At 40.0% G+C, this 16,438-nt stretch overlaps 1 protein-coding gene across 1 annotated transcript in view; it reads left to right on the top strand.

The window, feature by feature from the left end:
• The first annotated feature begins 1,446 nt into the window (after window positions 1-1,446).
• LOC117828620 overlaps window positions 1,447-16,438 on the top strand; it is a 92,147-nt gene continuing 77,155 nt past the window's right edge. The window contains exons 1-3 of the mRNA XM_034705801.1: window positions 1,447-1,468; window positions 1,559-1,654; window positions 3,685-3,866. Coding sequence (XP_034561692.1) covers window positions 1,593-1,654; window positions 3,685-3,866 — 244 coding nt within the window. The 5' untranslated portion in view covers window positions 1,447-1,468; window positions 1,559-1,592. The remainder of the gene's footprint in view (window positions 1,469-1,558; window positions 1,655-3,684; window positions 3,867-16,438) is intronic.

Here is a 16,438-nt window from a genome sequence, read left to right as displayed (position 1 = left end):
AGTTTCAGGCATTAAAAATGACAACAGAGGAGGTCTCAGTGTTGTTGTGGATGGTCTTGTTTGCTTTTGAGGGTCATAAAGATGCATCAGTATCAATTTCAGTCTGTTTCTCAGCCAGTTAAAAACTCCTCATAGTGCCTTTAACTGGAACAGACTGTAGTGTCACAGTAAAGACAGAATTCCTTATAATTTTGTGTCTGGCTGATATTTGTGCGCAACAATAAATACAGGAAATTACAATTATTGTAATCATCTGTTTATTATAGAGCTACGGCAAATTGAAAGCACTATGAGGAGTTTTTCACCAGCTGAGAAACATACTGAAACCAACACTGATGCCTCTTTATGACCTTCAAAAAGCAAACAAAACCATAAACAACAACACTGATACCTTCTCTGTTGTCATTTTTAATGCCTTATACCACTCAGTTGGGGTAGGTGTCAGACCACATGATTGACATTTGACTTTAGAAACATCCTTTTTTGTCTGTTTTCATGGCAAATAATCACATTGAGTGATACATCTGGCTGTTAAAGTACAGCAGGGTGAGGTTTTTGTTGAAAACACTACGTTTGCATGTACAGAACAAGAGATAAGAGGTATCACTTTTTCCACGATGGGGCACCAAAATTGATATAAATCAAAAGTTCCTCACAGCAGCTTTAAATACTACAAATATTTAGGTCTAATGCATCCATGTCAAAATAATAATATGGCAACTCAGTTGAACAGGAAGTCCCTGAAAGCAGCACAGGCTAAGCCTCGCTTGTGTGTGTATGCCTGTGTGTGTGGTGAATGTGTGTGTGTGTGTGTGTGTGTGCATGTGTGTGTGTGCATGTGTATGTGTGTGTGTGAGAGAGAGCCGCTCCGCTGTTTGTGAGGCACAGAGTTGCGTGCGAAGAGCTCGACATGTCATTCAGAGGAATCCGCCACCTGAAACGCGAGGAAGTGAAGGCGACTCAATTGGGTATAAAGCATCAGCCAACATCTGCCCCGAGCAGAGCAAAGCTGATGAAAACATCAGCTCGGAGCTCGTACAGGACCTCTGCGCTTTATTTTATTTCTCTTGGATTTATCATTTGGCTTCACCGAGCCGGTGCACCGGGGAAGACGCATCTCTTTTTGTGCAACTTCAAATAAGTGTGACTCTACAGCAGCTCTATACTGGAATTAACTGGTAACCACCGAGATTTCGGGTCAGTGTTTTTCATTATTTGAAGCTTTATTTATGAAATAAATCACATTATTATTTTCGGGGATACAGCATTCCCAAAATATTGATTGGAGAAGTTGCAGCATGCCGAATTTGCTTTTTAAATTTGTAACTTTTCTTATAATTTTTAAGTTCTGTTGTGGGTTTCATTTGAATATTTTTCTAAATCACATGCTATATTGTTTACATTTAAACTGCAGATTTTTTTTGTAAAGAAAAAGGTGCACTTGCATGTCACTCTTAAACAACATAAGGTGCGCAAATCATTGTGTGAGTGTTTCATTCTTACATGCGTAAAGTTTGCTGTCATTAAAGCGAACGTGCTCTGTGTGTCTCCCCTGCAGGAGCGCACCTGTTACCTCCACGGAGCGCAGGATCATGATCCCTCCTGGAGACTGCATGTATGCGGGCAGGAAGAGGAGGAAGCCCATCCAAAAGCAGTTAAGAAACGCTGCTCATTATGACTGTTAAAGCAGTGCATGGTTATTATTGATGCAAGGGGAAACCTATACATTATATATTATCTAGAATATGAGGAGTGACTAAAGTTTGTAAGTGGCAGCAGCACTAAGGTGTGAGAATAACGGTGTAAGCCAGCAAGTTTTTAAAGTAGTGTGTGATATTTGCAAGAGTCACATACACCTTATCACAGAATGTATCCTTGCTTTTGCATTTAGCAGTACCAGTTATTTTTATTTATTTAACTTTGTATGTGTGTGTTTACAGTCAGAGTAAACAGCGAGTGTGCGTTTGATGGTGTTTTAGGTGTCTACACTTTTACAGGGCGACTTTTTTGGGGCAGTCTTGTCAGCTGATGTGATGAATAATAAATGGTTGGTTATATAAGATTTTAAAGGAGGTCGAGGTAATTTAACAAAGTCTGTGGCATTTATAAAGTTTTCATGTTTTTTTTTTACCTTTGCTGCTAATGTGAGAGGAAATCATCAAATTGTGTGTTTGCACTACACAGAAATCTATAATTGAAATTGTAGTGTGCCATTTTTGCAGATATTATAGGACTTACAGCCTCTAGTTAAACATTGATCATTCTTTATTAAGCATGCCATGGATTTTTTTGCTTGTTGATTTGCACAAGAAGTAAACTTGAGTTCCTGCAGAAGAAAATCTAAGCAAACGCTGAAACTCTACTTAATAGTTTTTCGAACTAGCAGATAAAATATTACCATATGAATAAAACGAAGTATGAAAGTCACTGTGATGGGCAGAACCACTCAACTGTGGAAACTGGAGCTGATCATTACGTGTACGGATCATGTTAGGTTCAGCTGACGAGCTGTGGAACAACTTATTAAAATACACAAATAACTCTGAATGTCAGAGGGCAGTTTAAAGTCTGTAGCGCCAAGATGAATAAACATATAATATATGAAATAACTCATATTATGAGTTTGTTAGAAGAAGTTAACAGCCACAAAGTATCATGTAGACACAGGTATAATATTTTATAAATGTGTGGAGATGTATCCTGTAAGTTATACAAATAAATGATTGTTTTTTTTCTTATGTGAAAGACAGAAATCATGTAAGGAGACATGTTATTATAAGAAATGTAAATCAGTGTGGTGCATGGTGTACAGTTTACAGAGTGAGGTTTATTTGGTTATATGTCTTTGTGCCAAACTTAGCACGAGTCACACAGAATGTGTTGCTTTGGTTATAAAGATGAGTTAATAATGACAGGCGTCTGTTTGGAAATTCTCTGAATTTTTTTGACTAGAAATACTGAAACTTTAACTACTTTGAATTTGCTCAATAATTACTATTATAATTATTTTTTCAATTAACTCTATTATTGAATGCTTGTCTTCTGTAAGTCATCTTTGAGAGTCGTAAAGTGGCCATCATGATGTTACAACTTTAAGAATAATCACACATATTCTACATCATGTTTATCACATTTTATAAATCTTGCCTCATGGACCAAACTTTATGTGGGATAGAGAGGTTTTAGTTTCTTGTGTCTTGGCACTGTTGTCCCAAATTGTTAACCCTTTTTTTGGAGTACCTGTGGTCTGGTAGATTTTGGCAGGTTGATAGTTTGAAGTCCTTTTTTTCAGAAATAAATAAAGAAGCATACATGCAGAGTCTTTGCCAGGGTTTGAATTCATTTGGGAAATTGATATGGCTGAAAATATTATCTTTTGGGCCTGGTGCGTTAAGGGTCTCAGAGCAGACTTTGTAAGAGTTTTAAAAAGTTTTTATTGCAGTTTGTAAGAATTTGAAATGAACCTTAAGATGAACAGAAGCTCCCAAAAGTAAAATAAAACAAGTAAATCCTTGTCCTTGTGCTGCTGTCACTTACAACCGGCTGTGGTTGTAAAATATGTGAAGGGAGAACTAAAAAGAGTTACGCTGAGGCCTCTTAGCTCAAACGATTCTTATTTTTACTGCTGAAAGCATGACTTCTGACTATCACGACTGTGTGTGTCTGTGTCTGTGTCGCTATCAGGAAGCCGTCCTCTGCCAACGAGAAAACCAACCCGTCCAAGCGGCACAGAGACAGGCTGAACGCTGAGCTGGACCGGCTGGCCAGCCTGCTGCCATTCCCCCCGGATGTCATCTCAAAACTGGACAAGCTGTCGGTGCTGCGCCTCGCCGTTTCCTACCTCCGCGTCAAGAGCTTCTTCCAAGGTAAAAGCCCAAATTTACCTTTTATCATTACAAATAAAGTCATAACAGATAGATGATGTTTATAGAGGCAGGTGAAAAAAGCTGTGAGGGGGGCTCAGAGTTACGTGTGTGTCTGTGTGTGTAACTGAAGAGAGTTGCTGACTTGATTTCAGTTGTCACATGTGTTGGGCTGATGTCGTGACTGTAAAGCTACATTAACACTCACAGGCTACCTCATTAGATACACCTGTACATTGTTTTGTGATCCTGTGCCCTGAATGCTTCTTTTAGGAAGCTTTTAATTTTTCAGTTTTGGTTGGAACACTCCTATTTCGGTTCATACTCCTACTCCAGCTCATACTCCTACTTCGTGTTTACTGTTGAGGTTGTGGCCAGTGTGAAATGTTGTACAGGACAGCATTGGATTGAAAGATGTTGGGTGATTGAAATTGGGTTGACAGCCCATTAGGTTATCCATGTGTTGGCCTTTTCTTGTGCATTAACTGTAAAACAGAACTTCTAGTTGCCTGTAATACATGTACGTTTGATTTTAAGACAAGATGCAACATAAATTTGGGAAAAAATATCTTTGTCTATATAGTGAGCAAGGCAGAACTGTGCATTTGGAGTCATAATAGCTCTAGATGTGTTAAAATCAAGATTTCATCTATTCATATTTTGCAATTAATCATACGTTTTTCATTTAAGGAAAATTACTTTTATGCTTTGCTTATTCGTATTCTTTAAAGGTCAAACCCTACTGTTGTGAATGAAGAGGTTTTTTAGGCTGATGTGTGTGGCGGTCAAAGACAATTAAGTTGTTGATATGAAAGGAGCATCTTTCAGTCTGCACTGTTCTAATTGTTGGTGGATAAAGGAGGGGACCTCTCAATTAGAAAGAGATTAAAGGGAGGAATAAGTCCTGGTCATACATCCCTGTTTAGTTATAATAATCTCTTGGAGTCTTAAATGATTATCGGATTCTCACTGACAGAACAGGTGCAAAAGACAAACAGCACAGTTTGTATGGTGTTTGTTGTGCAATTACATCTTTTCAGTCACGCCCAATTAACTTTAATTGCATAAAATGTGTGTTTAGTGATGTCTTAGTCTTCTGTGTTGTCCGCCTGCACTCTGTGGAGTGTCTCCTTGTTAAACTTTATAAGGTTATCAAAAACTGAAAAACAGTGTGATTCTTCTTGATGCTTTAAAACGAGACAGTCTCTGTTATTGTTACATTAGATAGTGAGCCAATGAGAGAGGGAAGCAGTGGTCGAAGTTCATTGAGATGAAGTAAAGAGAGCGGGTGCTGCTAATGAAAATGAAGCGGTGAAAAAGAAAGGAGGATGTGTGTCAAATATTGGTCTCTGTTGTATTGCTTTTTCTGAACTAGCACTCTCTGGAGTGTTGTAAGAAAAAAAGGATAACCCATTGTGGGTGGCTGTGAGTTTACATTTTGTTGCCATGGTATAAAACGGGTATCAATATTGTTTGATTTACTATCAATCAATCAATCAATCAATCAATCAATCAATCAATCTATCAATCTATCAATCAATCAATCAATCAATCAATCAATCAATCAATCAATCAAGCTTTATTTATATAGCACCTTTCATACAAATCAAATGCAACCCAAAGTGCTTTACAGCGATTGAAAACAAGTAAGAAGCAGAAATGAAAAATCTGAAAAATCTTGATCAGGAAGTTGTTGAAGGAAATTCCTTTTCAAGTTGTCGAGCATAATCAAGCAGAATAAGACACCAGTGAGTGCTTAATTATGACTAATAAAGAGTCAAATGCTTCTAATATTCATGCTAATCATCATCTATTTAATGGTGCAGTTTTTTATAATGAGAGTTGTATTCGTTTATTGACTATGATTTGAAAAAGTGTCTGTCAAAGCGTGTTGTTGGCCTATGAAACTTGAATCTCGATCGCCCCTTGTAGTCACATGTAATTAAGAGTCACAATGAAGCCCACACTTGTTTTCCCACCCTCCCGCCATCCGCTGAAAGCCTCCCTTCCTCTCCTCGTGCTGCTCCACGGTCTACTTCAAATATTCATGGGTCGCTTTAAAGCATGTGTTGTAGTCCAGCGGGTGCTTTTTTCTTCACAGAGCCCACTAGCACAGCTGGATGTAGCAGCCGGAAAGAGAGACAAAAGGTGGATGTTTAATGAGAATGGAGCAACTGCATTATTTCTCAGTTTTGGTTGGACTATGAGGAGATGGTGCAGAAGTCCTGTGACCCTCACTGCCTTCCTCGTCCTCTACAAATCCTCATGTAGAACGGTTTTCTTGGAGAATTTGCTGAGGGATTTGGGAGGCTCTGAAAGGCTGAAAGTGTTGCCGCCATCTTCCTCTCGACACATGTGGCTCTCCTCTTTCACTTCCTCTGATTCCTGCAGCCCCCCCCTTAATCTTCGTCATCTGCTGCCCTGCCATGGCATGGTGCCAAACAACTGGCATCCTGTTGACCTGAGTCATGCGACATGCAAGAGTCATACACACACATGTTAACTTGTTTTACCCTGAATGCTCATTTAGCTTAGCCATCACGCAGAGTCACAGGTGCTAATCGGACTTATTAAAAGTGCCTTTCCTGGATGAGGGATCACGCAGAGATAAACTCCACAACTGCTGCGTCGATGAAGAGTGATGCTGAGGAGGCTCAGTGCCAAGAGAGCGCTGTTACAGTCTTCTATATTGGAAAACAGGAGGTTCAGTCATGTGTGTTAAACTGCTGAAAGTGTTGAAAGGCGTGTTGAAAGCGAGATGTGATGTTGCTTGTGTGTTGTTGGACAGTGCTAATAGCTTCCAGAGGTACAGGATGTTTTTAGGCACCTATTTAAGATGTTCTTCTCTGAATGCTTTACTTAATGCCAAAGCCCTATATTTGTGCGCTCCACCTCTGCTGGATGCCTTGTTATCAGTGGCAGTAGTGACCAGCTTAACTGCTCTTTGATGCTCTGCTAATGAGATTAATCAGAGTGGAACATGAGGGATTTTGGCATGTGCAATCTCTCCCTCCCTCTCTCTCTCTCTCTCTCTCTTCTCTCTCTCTCTCTGTTTGGTCAGCGCACTCACTCCACTCGCACAGTTGCAGATTTCCAGCTGATCTTTGGACACGTAGTGTGGCCAAAGCCTGTTATGATAAATCTAAGAGGAGCAGCGAGTACATTTCCACATCCGTCCTGCGGTTTGGAACAACAGTCATACTTTTCTTATTTTTTTTAAACAGTGAGTCATTCACAAGATCTAGCTACCAAACCACAAAACCAGCAACCTTTAGTTTCATTTGCATTGAGGAAGAGTGAAGATGTTCCCCCTTCTTTCGTATGCACTTCTTCTTGTTGTCCACCAGGGGGGACTGAGTGTAGTCTCTGTGTCCAGTTATGACACACAGGGTTTGGCTGCAGGTTGCATTGTGCCGTTTGTATTGTGCTTTTATAAAACATAGATTTACAGACGTAACGACTCCTTTATAAGACATTAATCTCATGCACAGTGCAGAGGAAGAGCTAAATCAGGTAGCAGGTGTTGTCAGAGAATCTACCTGTACCTGTCTCGGTTGCGTGACTGCTCAAGGGTGGAGCGCAGTGAACAGTGTGTACCTATGAACTGTATGCAAATATCCCCCCAGGCTGTGTGTATCTGCCTCTGTGTGTGTGTGTAAATAAAAAGCAACATCAGACAGAGATTCAGCTGGTTTTCCCTTATTCATCATATTCCACAGGAGTCAGTTGTGATGTGTTTACGAGTGCAGTGAGAAACACAATAAATGGGAGAGGTACTTTACATGCATCTGGAGTAGAAAATAACAGAAACAAAGCTGTTCATGCACAGAAAGGATCAGATGTCATGTCCTTATTTTATAGAATGTAGTTCAGTTTGCCTGCAGGGTGCAAATATCCACAAGTGTGACATACATACTTTTAATATACTTGACATGTAACAATTAATTCCATGGTTGTCAGCAATAAAATGAATGGGGCATTTTTTATAACCCCAGTCTGAGTAATAGTCTTAAGGAAAAAGTGTCTCAAGTGTGATTATTTCCTGATTTCTTCCTTTTTTGAGACTTTTTTGATGCTGCTGAAACTGTTGTTGTAAATGTTTCTTTACTTTCCACTGAAGCTGCAGTACAGCAGAAGTAGGCTTGATTAAAAACCTCAGCAGTGTCACTGTTTGAGCCACAATCAGCTGCCTTGAGAGTGTCAAAGCCTTTTTAAAGACATTTTTAGCAACTAAAATGTGTTAAAGACGTATTAATCTGCGCCACTTTGAAAAGCACTTTGTGTTTAAATGTTTTTCTTCTACTCAGTCATTTAAATTCTGACAAACTGACTCATCTAACTGTAAGTAAACTCAGTGTACAATAACAAAAACACTGAAAACTGATCACAATTCAATCAACATGACTAAACAAAGGATCACAGAGTCTGCAGGTAAACAATGTCAAATTGGTTTATGGAGAACATTAGCAGAGCTAGCCCCACCAACCTTTAGTCCTAATTCCAGGTTAACATCCACATGCCTGAACTAGTTAGTGTTATGTCAGGAGCCTTTGACTAGAGCTAAAGCCTCTGCTAGTGTCACCCATCTGTTCATGAGGGCTGTTTTGAAGCCAGTCGACAGCGGCAGCCATATTGGAAATGCGGAACTCAACCAGGCAGAGTGTGACGTAAAGAGGCGGAGTTTGAGCCTCCTAGCCAACAGCTATGAGTTCCCATCTGGGAGTCAAGGCAGTCATGTCCTTATTTGGGCAAAAACTAGTAATTTTAATATCTTCTGAACCGTTGCGTTAGAAAAAATAGAGAAAGATAGATAAATTAGCTACGTAGAGCCGAGCCGTTTTTTGAACCAGGCTGTAAACATGTTTATTAATGCTGCAAAGATCGTCATTTTTGAATTGGTGTCTATGTGGTTTCCGTTGTTTCTGCAGCCAGCCTCAAAAGGATTCTCGATGAACTACAGTTTATAACACTTCAGCATGGGCTTCATAGTTTGAGACCGGAGTTTGCCACTTGGATTCAACATATTTGCAGCATTTCGGGCATTAGTATGAAAAAATTCATAAACTGGGAATATTTTTTCCCTTTTCTGACATTTTCTAGACACAATAACTCGTCGCCTTGATGATTTTTTTTATATTAAAATAAAAATGCATAGTTATAGATGGAGTGGCATCAATTCAAACTTTTATTTAGTTATACTTGCAGATAAAACATGAAACTTTAATTAAGCTTAAAGAAAATCTTTCCAATATCTGTATCCTGTCAGAGTCAGAGTCTTATTGTCAAGTCAGTTTTACATTCCAAGATGTGTGCGTTTGGTTTTGTTATGTTGACAGTAAACACAGAGAAAATTACAGCTTTCACCTGCCATCATAGAATGATCAACAGACACACTTGGCATCATCCTTTTTGTATACAATAAAAGTGAAAGTAATCATGTTTGAAAATTACCATGTCTCAGGTAGTTAAGGCTGTGAAAATGGGTCACATGTCCAGAGGGGAAGGACCACTCCCTTAAAATGAAAAATAAAATAATGATAATAAAACAGAAATCCGAATCATCAGTTTGTAGCCTGCAGCCTGTGTGGAGCTCTTTGTCCTGAGTTTTATTTTAGGTCATGAGATCTATACTTTCAGCATTTTTGGGCAATTCCTTAAGCGAGTGTGTCCATATGTGTGTATGCATGTACATGTATGTGTGTGTTGACAGCCCCCTCTCTTCCAAGTTATAGGTTGTAATTGCTGAGCTTGTTAAATATTTACCCTAAGGATTAACTTCACCTCGTCCTCGGTCTTTCTGCCCCGATTCTCTTTATTTAATCCAGTGTGTGTTTTTTTTAAGTCTGTTTTTGAGTGATTGTGTTTCACTGCCCGGTCTCATTATTTGAAACTAGACTCAAGCTTTGTTTTATAATCAGGTTATGAGCGTATTTCAGACAGGATCAGGTAATGAAAGGCACAGCTTCAAGGGAATATTTCCTTTTTAATGAATTTGTTTTAATTCTGCTGATGTGCTGACAGGAGGATGTTTCTGGATTTCACTCACAATCACCTCTGCTTTTCTTTCTCTTCTTTATTTCTAATCCTGTGGAAGTTAAAACAACCTTATTAGCTGTATTTGTCAGGCTTGTGGTAGGAATCAGAAGAAGTTTAATAAACTGCCTGGGGCTTGAAAAGAAGTTTGCCCCTTATGAAAAACAACTTCTTGAGCTAAATGGAGGATAAGGAGTGTACCGTCATATTGATCCCTCACAGTGTAATGTTGATGTCCAAGTGTGTGAATTTACATTGTGTTACATATTGTGGAAGCTTTGCATACACACACACACACACACACACTCGGCCATGCACACACACACACACACAGCACTGTTCCCCCCTGCCTGCTCTGCCGGCTCACAGTCATCCCGTCTTGCCTCTGTTACGACCTCCCATGCTTGCACAGCAGTGGGACACCTCTAAGACATTCATATTGAAGGTGAGATGTACAGAGCGGTAAATATAGTGCCTTTAAATTGTAATATGATAAGGGCTTTTGTAAAAGTACAAAAGGATGATGACGGCGTGGACATGTCTCTGTTGCAGACGTCCAATGTAAAAAGGCCGAATGACAACGTGCAGGAGGAACATCAACAGAAGTCAAGTTAAAATCTGGAGTTTCTATAAAATGAAATGTTGCTATAAAAGGTAGTTTATATTAACTTTTGGCTTGCTAGCTACAGAGTTGCTGGTGTGAATGTTGTTCTGAGAACACTGATTGCGTGTCAAGCTTTTAAGGTTTTATGCACCCAGGCCTTTTAAAAATTATATAGCTAGCACACCTGAGCAGACCTGTAATGTGTCAAATCTTCCTCCAAGATATTATCATTAAATCCTGACAGGTAAATAAGAATATACAGTATATAATATGTTTGCCTGCAGTGTCTGTGCGTGTGTGTGTTTGTGTACTTGTCCTTGGTGCTTTTTTCAGACTGTCTGGACTGTATTTTTGACGAGGTGCGACCGAGGCTTATTTTGACGGCGTCTGTAACCGTATCAAGTCTTGACCCTCATGGCTCTGTGATCAGATTTCTCATTACACCCCTGGGAAAAACGCAGCATGGGCACATGGCCACATGTATTTCTTTTTGCTCGTATGTACTTCTGTCCATCCTCACCGCCATTCTTGGATCACATACAAGGAATTTATCCTTCAAGTCTTCCTGCGGAACATCCTCCACTTAACCCTCAGTATTGACTTACAGGCATATATTTTTTTAAGTTGATCTTTTGACCATATTGTTGTTGTTTTTTTGCAGGTTTTCAATCTAATACTATTGGAAATTTGAATTTAAGTTGACTGTCAGGTTTCATAGAAGTTTTTCTCTTGAAGTTCATCAGATTGATTTAAGACAATGTTTCCTGTTGTCTTAATCTTGGGACATTATGTTACCAACATTGAGTTTTAGTGGTTGCAGAAAGATAATTAGATTTTAGAAGTGAAAAATGACTGTAATCTACAGTAAAAGCTTGTTTTTTCCAGTTTTTGTTTTTGTAAGTGCTACTTTGAAAACTTATGTGCTCAATGACCACCTTTTAGTTTTTTTTAAAGGGTTGTTATTTGAGATATCTGAAAACCCCCTAAGAATGTTCATTTGGAGCCTACAATCGTGCACGAGTTACATTTTAATTCAGAAAAATGTAGGGCCTGTGTCTTTAAACAATGCTTTCGTGCAGGCAGCGCCCACAACCTCAGTTTCAGAGCTCCTCTCACCGGCTGCTACGGTTGCAAGGTTATGAAAGTTGTCTTACTGAACTTCTATTTCCTGTGTAGTTACCGTTTAGTCTGTTTTAAAAATGCTCAGTATGCTTCAACTTTGCTTTTTTGCAACAAAATATATATATAGAAATTTTGTGGTAATGTTAGCAGCAGCTCTACATGTGAAAATTTTGAAAACTTTTGGAACTATTTTAAACTGATAGCACTGTTAATATAGCAACAAAAAAGGGGCTGAAGCTGAGGGTGTTTTGCACTTTTGACAGTGACTCAGACTCAGAAAACCATGAGCTGCAGCTGTTGTACAAAAGTGCCTAAAAAGACGTCAGTGGACACAGGTCCTAAGTTCTTACTTTTGTGGGATTGTTGTTTCACTGTTTTCATTTCTAGTTCTTTCTTACGGCATCTTTTTTTTTTTTTTAAGTTATATTTTTGGCCTTTTTGCCTTTATTTTATAGGACAGCTAAAGAGAGACAGGAAATGTGGGGAGTAGAGAGTGGGGGAAGACATGCAGGAAATGGTCGACTGGCCGGGAATCGAATCGGCGACCCCTGCGACGAGGACTGTAGCCTATGTATGTGGGGCACTTAGACTGCTAGGCCACCAGTGCCCTGTCTTTGGTTAAATGAAAGTGACCTTTAAATCTGTTTTGACTTATCATAATGTAATTCCTACATGTAAAAATGTGTTTGAAACATGTAGAACTTTTAAACAGGTACATCTCTACCACTTAGCCATTCTGAGTCAATTTTAAAACAGCTGCCAAAGCACATTACCTGTAGCACAACATCACAACAACAACGAACTGAAAACCATCTATGTAACTTTGTCTGCGTTGTTTTCAGTAAATAATCTACTCTGAAAAATCATAATATCTTGCAGAACACCACAACATCTTTTAAAGTTACCACCAAAACAAAACTCATGCCCAGAGATGCTTGTGGTGTGAATGAGCCCACATCACAGAGAGGTGTATTTATAAGTGTGTGTGTGTGTGTCTTGGAGCTCTCATTAAAGCTCCACCTTCCCTCATAGCTGTCAGGACAGTCAGGGTGATGACAGCGAGCGAGAACACACACACTGACGTGATGAGAAACTTCAGTATAAGTGTACTCATCCACGCCAAGTTACTGCTGCACACAATCCATACAGAAGTGTTTAAATCTACACTTTGCATTGGCAGAGCTAATCTGTGGACGCGTGCCAGCCACTTTCAATACATGTGTTGTTGTCTGCTTCTAACTGCTGTCTGAGCTATAATAAAAGAGGAAGAGAAAGACCACAGAGCCACAGACTCACGCCAGGCGTACGCCACTCGTGACGTCAGCTGGTAGACAGGAGACGGTTTTGAAACTAACCCTTCATCGTGCAATAGAGGAAGAAGGCAACACGACAACATGCAGTCTTCATCATTACTCTCTCATCTTTGAATTTTATGGGACTTCATAGATTTGAGCTGCCTCTCTCTGACTATTTGGGTTAATCCTTTTCATGTCAAATCTGTATCTAATCGAGTCAATACAAAGTTCAAGCCGTTGGATTTCCCAGAGAGGGAAGTGCTGCTGCGTGATAGCTGTTTCTGAATGGAGTCTTTGCTCAGGGGTGAAAATGGGTATCAGGTCACATTATAGTCGGACTTTGTGTTTACTAAACTCTAAGTGACCCCACTCTTTTTCCTTCCCCATACTGAGCAACCCAAAGGCAGACAAGACGGCAGGGCAGAGGCCAAGAAAAATCAGCAGGCTGCATACAGACCATAAATGAAGTGAAAAGGTTCAGCAGGAGAAAGGTCACCATGTGGTCAACGCTCCGTTGTTTTCCAAACAAATGTCTGAATCATTGCCTGCAACCCACAGTGTTCATATTCTTCAGACTCGGTCACCTTCTCTTAGACTTACACTCCAGTACAGATCCCTGCATGTTGTTGTCCTGAGTCATATTTTGGACACTCCTTAAGGAAAAATGTTCTTATTTATTCAGCTCTCCTTTTCTGAGCTTTGCTGTTGACACACCTTCAAACATAAATGAGGCAAATGTCACGACTTTGAACACTGTTGCTATTATCACTGTACTGCTCTCACTAGCTCTGCTGCCATTGCCTGGATTGCAGGACAGGATGTTGCTCTACTTTTCCCTATCAGAGATGGTTGGGGACAGGAGCTCCTCAGGCTGCTCTCACATCTGTGCCTGCTAACTGTCATTACTTCCCCACACTCAAGACCAGCCTTAGACGAACACTAACATTTTTGCCACAGTGTCAACAGGCAAAGAAAGGACAAATGTGATCAGGTTGGCTTTGGCATCACTTTTGCTGTTGAGAATGAATGACCGTTGTTGTAGGGGTTTGACCAATCAGAACCAGGTATGTAACACAGCTGGGTTTAAACCAAGCGGCAAACTCCGGTCTCAAACTATGAAGCCCATGCGCAAGTGCTGTAAACTGCAATACATTGAGAATCCGCTTGAGGCTGGCTGCAGAAACACAGGAAACCACATAGACATGAATGGGAAAAAGATGATCTTTGTAGCATTAATAAACATGTTTACTGCCTGGTTCAAAAAACGGCTTGGCTCTACATTGCTAATTTCTCTATCAGCACATACTGTACAGGGGGTGAATTTATTTCTAATGCAACGGTTCAGAAGATATTAAGATTACGAGTTTTTGCCCAAATAATGACATGACTGACTTGACTCCCTGTCGGGAACACATAGCTGTTGGCTAGGAGGCTCAAACTCTGCCCCTGTACGTCACACTCTGCCTGGTTGAGTTCCGCATTTCCAATATGGCTGCCGCCGTCGATTGGCTTCAAAACAGCGCTCAGGAACAGATGGGTGACGTCATGGATACTACGTCCATATTTTATACAGTCTATGGTTTAAACGTAGATATAGTTAGTAAGGATGTGATGGTAAACATCCTTCCATCACACTGCTGGATTCTCAAAACATGCTTCTTCTTGTTTTAGATTGTAAAGTAATCCAGTTTATGTTAAAGCTTTGAAGAGATTGCCTCTTATGAGTGTGGATTGTCACTCCCTGATGGTACCAAACGTGTACCAATATTCGACTGTCTTCCAATGAACTGTTTCATCCTTAATAGTTTGTGGTGCTGGTTTTTAGGGTTGGGTTCTTCCAGTTTTATGTCTTAGCTAAACTAAATTGAGCTAAACTTTGCTAAGCTAATTGTTTGTTTGCTTTAGAGTGGAATCAATCTTCTAACCTCTTACTAACTTTCTCCTGAAATGTGTATCCAACCTACCTGTTGACAGTGTAATTTTGGCCTGGGTGGCAGTTTGAGAAACACCTTTGTTGGCTCCATTAAAGTGATTAGCCACTGTTTCAATATTTATGTTTGCAATATGTTTGGACAGAGGGCAGAGCAGTAAGAGCATCATTAAAAATTCTTCATTGGTTTTAAACGACGTCATGAGTCCTAATAAAGATGTCATGAGTCCTAAATTAGGTTTAACACTGATATCAATCTTCTTAGTATTTGTTATGACATTGGTCCTGTCAGTTGGCCTGTAAATCTGCTGACCCATCTCTTTGCACCACTTATTTGCATCAGTTTGAATGCTAACAATGAAGGCTTTGCAGACATTTCAGCATTTATTTATAGACAATCATGAGGTCAAGTTATTTCTTTATCCAATATCTACTAAACTGCTGATGTTTCTCTTTGAGGTCTTTCAGGAAAACCCTTTAAGTTGACCTGTGGCACCAGTATCATCATAAGCTCTCAGGTTGTGACTACACACTGAGAGATTGACTGCACGGCTCATTAACCCATTTGTTACATCTGTCTATACCTTTTTTGAAGTGAACACTCAAACTCAGCGCGGGTCAGAACCTTTAACCTTTCCCTTCGCCCCCGTTGTTTGACTCAATCACAGTGTCAGAGAGAAGAATCAGTTAAACTTCTGGGGTAATTAGTCTCAACTAGGGGAGCGCCTAAATCAATGCTTACATGCTGATTTCTAATGCCGGACAATTGCATATTTGAGTCCTGCAGCACGCAATGCATCAGAGCCCAAAGGATGCTGGGACTTCAACTCACTCATCAGCCCATCATATCACTTAAATGTCATGTGTCACAACAAGCCTGGAGACGGATACAAGCAGACTGGCCAGCGCTTTTCTGGTGTTGGTGGCACGACATCTGCAGTTCACCCTGAGCTCTTACATTACTTTAACATTATGAGTACTACAAGGTGATGCTATGAATGACATTTAATGTAGCAGTATTCACCGCAGGTCTTATTTTACTGATTTCTTTTGACTATCAATATGATAGTTTTCATTTTCTTACCACCAAATACTCATTAGACCTTTGGATGCATATTGATTACGAGCATGCAGCCAGATGATGACTCCCAACGTCTCAGTCTGTGCGTGATGCTACTGAAGCAGATCAAATTTGCTCTTATGCATGATTATCATCTCCAAATGGCGGTACAGCATCACCCTGTCACCCCATTTAATACATTTCTTTCCCCCTCCTCCTCCTCCTTTTCCCATCTCCCTCCCTATGGGGTTCTGCCCTTCTGTTTGTTTCACTGACCCCTGTAGAAGAAAAAAAATCACCTCTCATCTCCATGTGCTTCATGAAGACTGCGTGATCAGGCTAAATGCCAGCGCTCAGGCTTTTCTCCTTCCTCTTTTCTACACATGCGATGTCTGTAATTCCGTGCAGCCAGTTCTGTATACAAAGGTAGATGTATGGCTGCTTAATACTTTTCCATTGTAAATGTTAATGTGTTCTCGTTGTTATGACTATAAGCTAATGCCAGTGCTCAGGGTCTTATCATTCCTTTCC

This window comes from Notolabrus celidotus, chromosome 17, assembly GCF_009762535.1.
Source record: "Notolabrus celidotus isolate fNotCel1 chromosome 17, fNotCel1.pri, whole genome shotgun sequence".
NCBI classification, from domain to species: domain Eukaryota; kingdom Metazoa; phylum Chordata; class Actinopteri; order Labriformes; family Labridae; genus Notolabrus; species Notolabrus celidotus.
The sequence above is the reverse complement of the archived record's forward strand: the minus strand, read 5'-3'. Positions and strand labels throughout refer to the sequence as shown.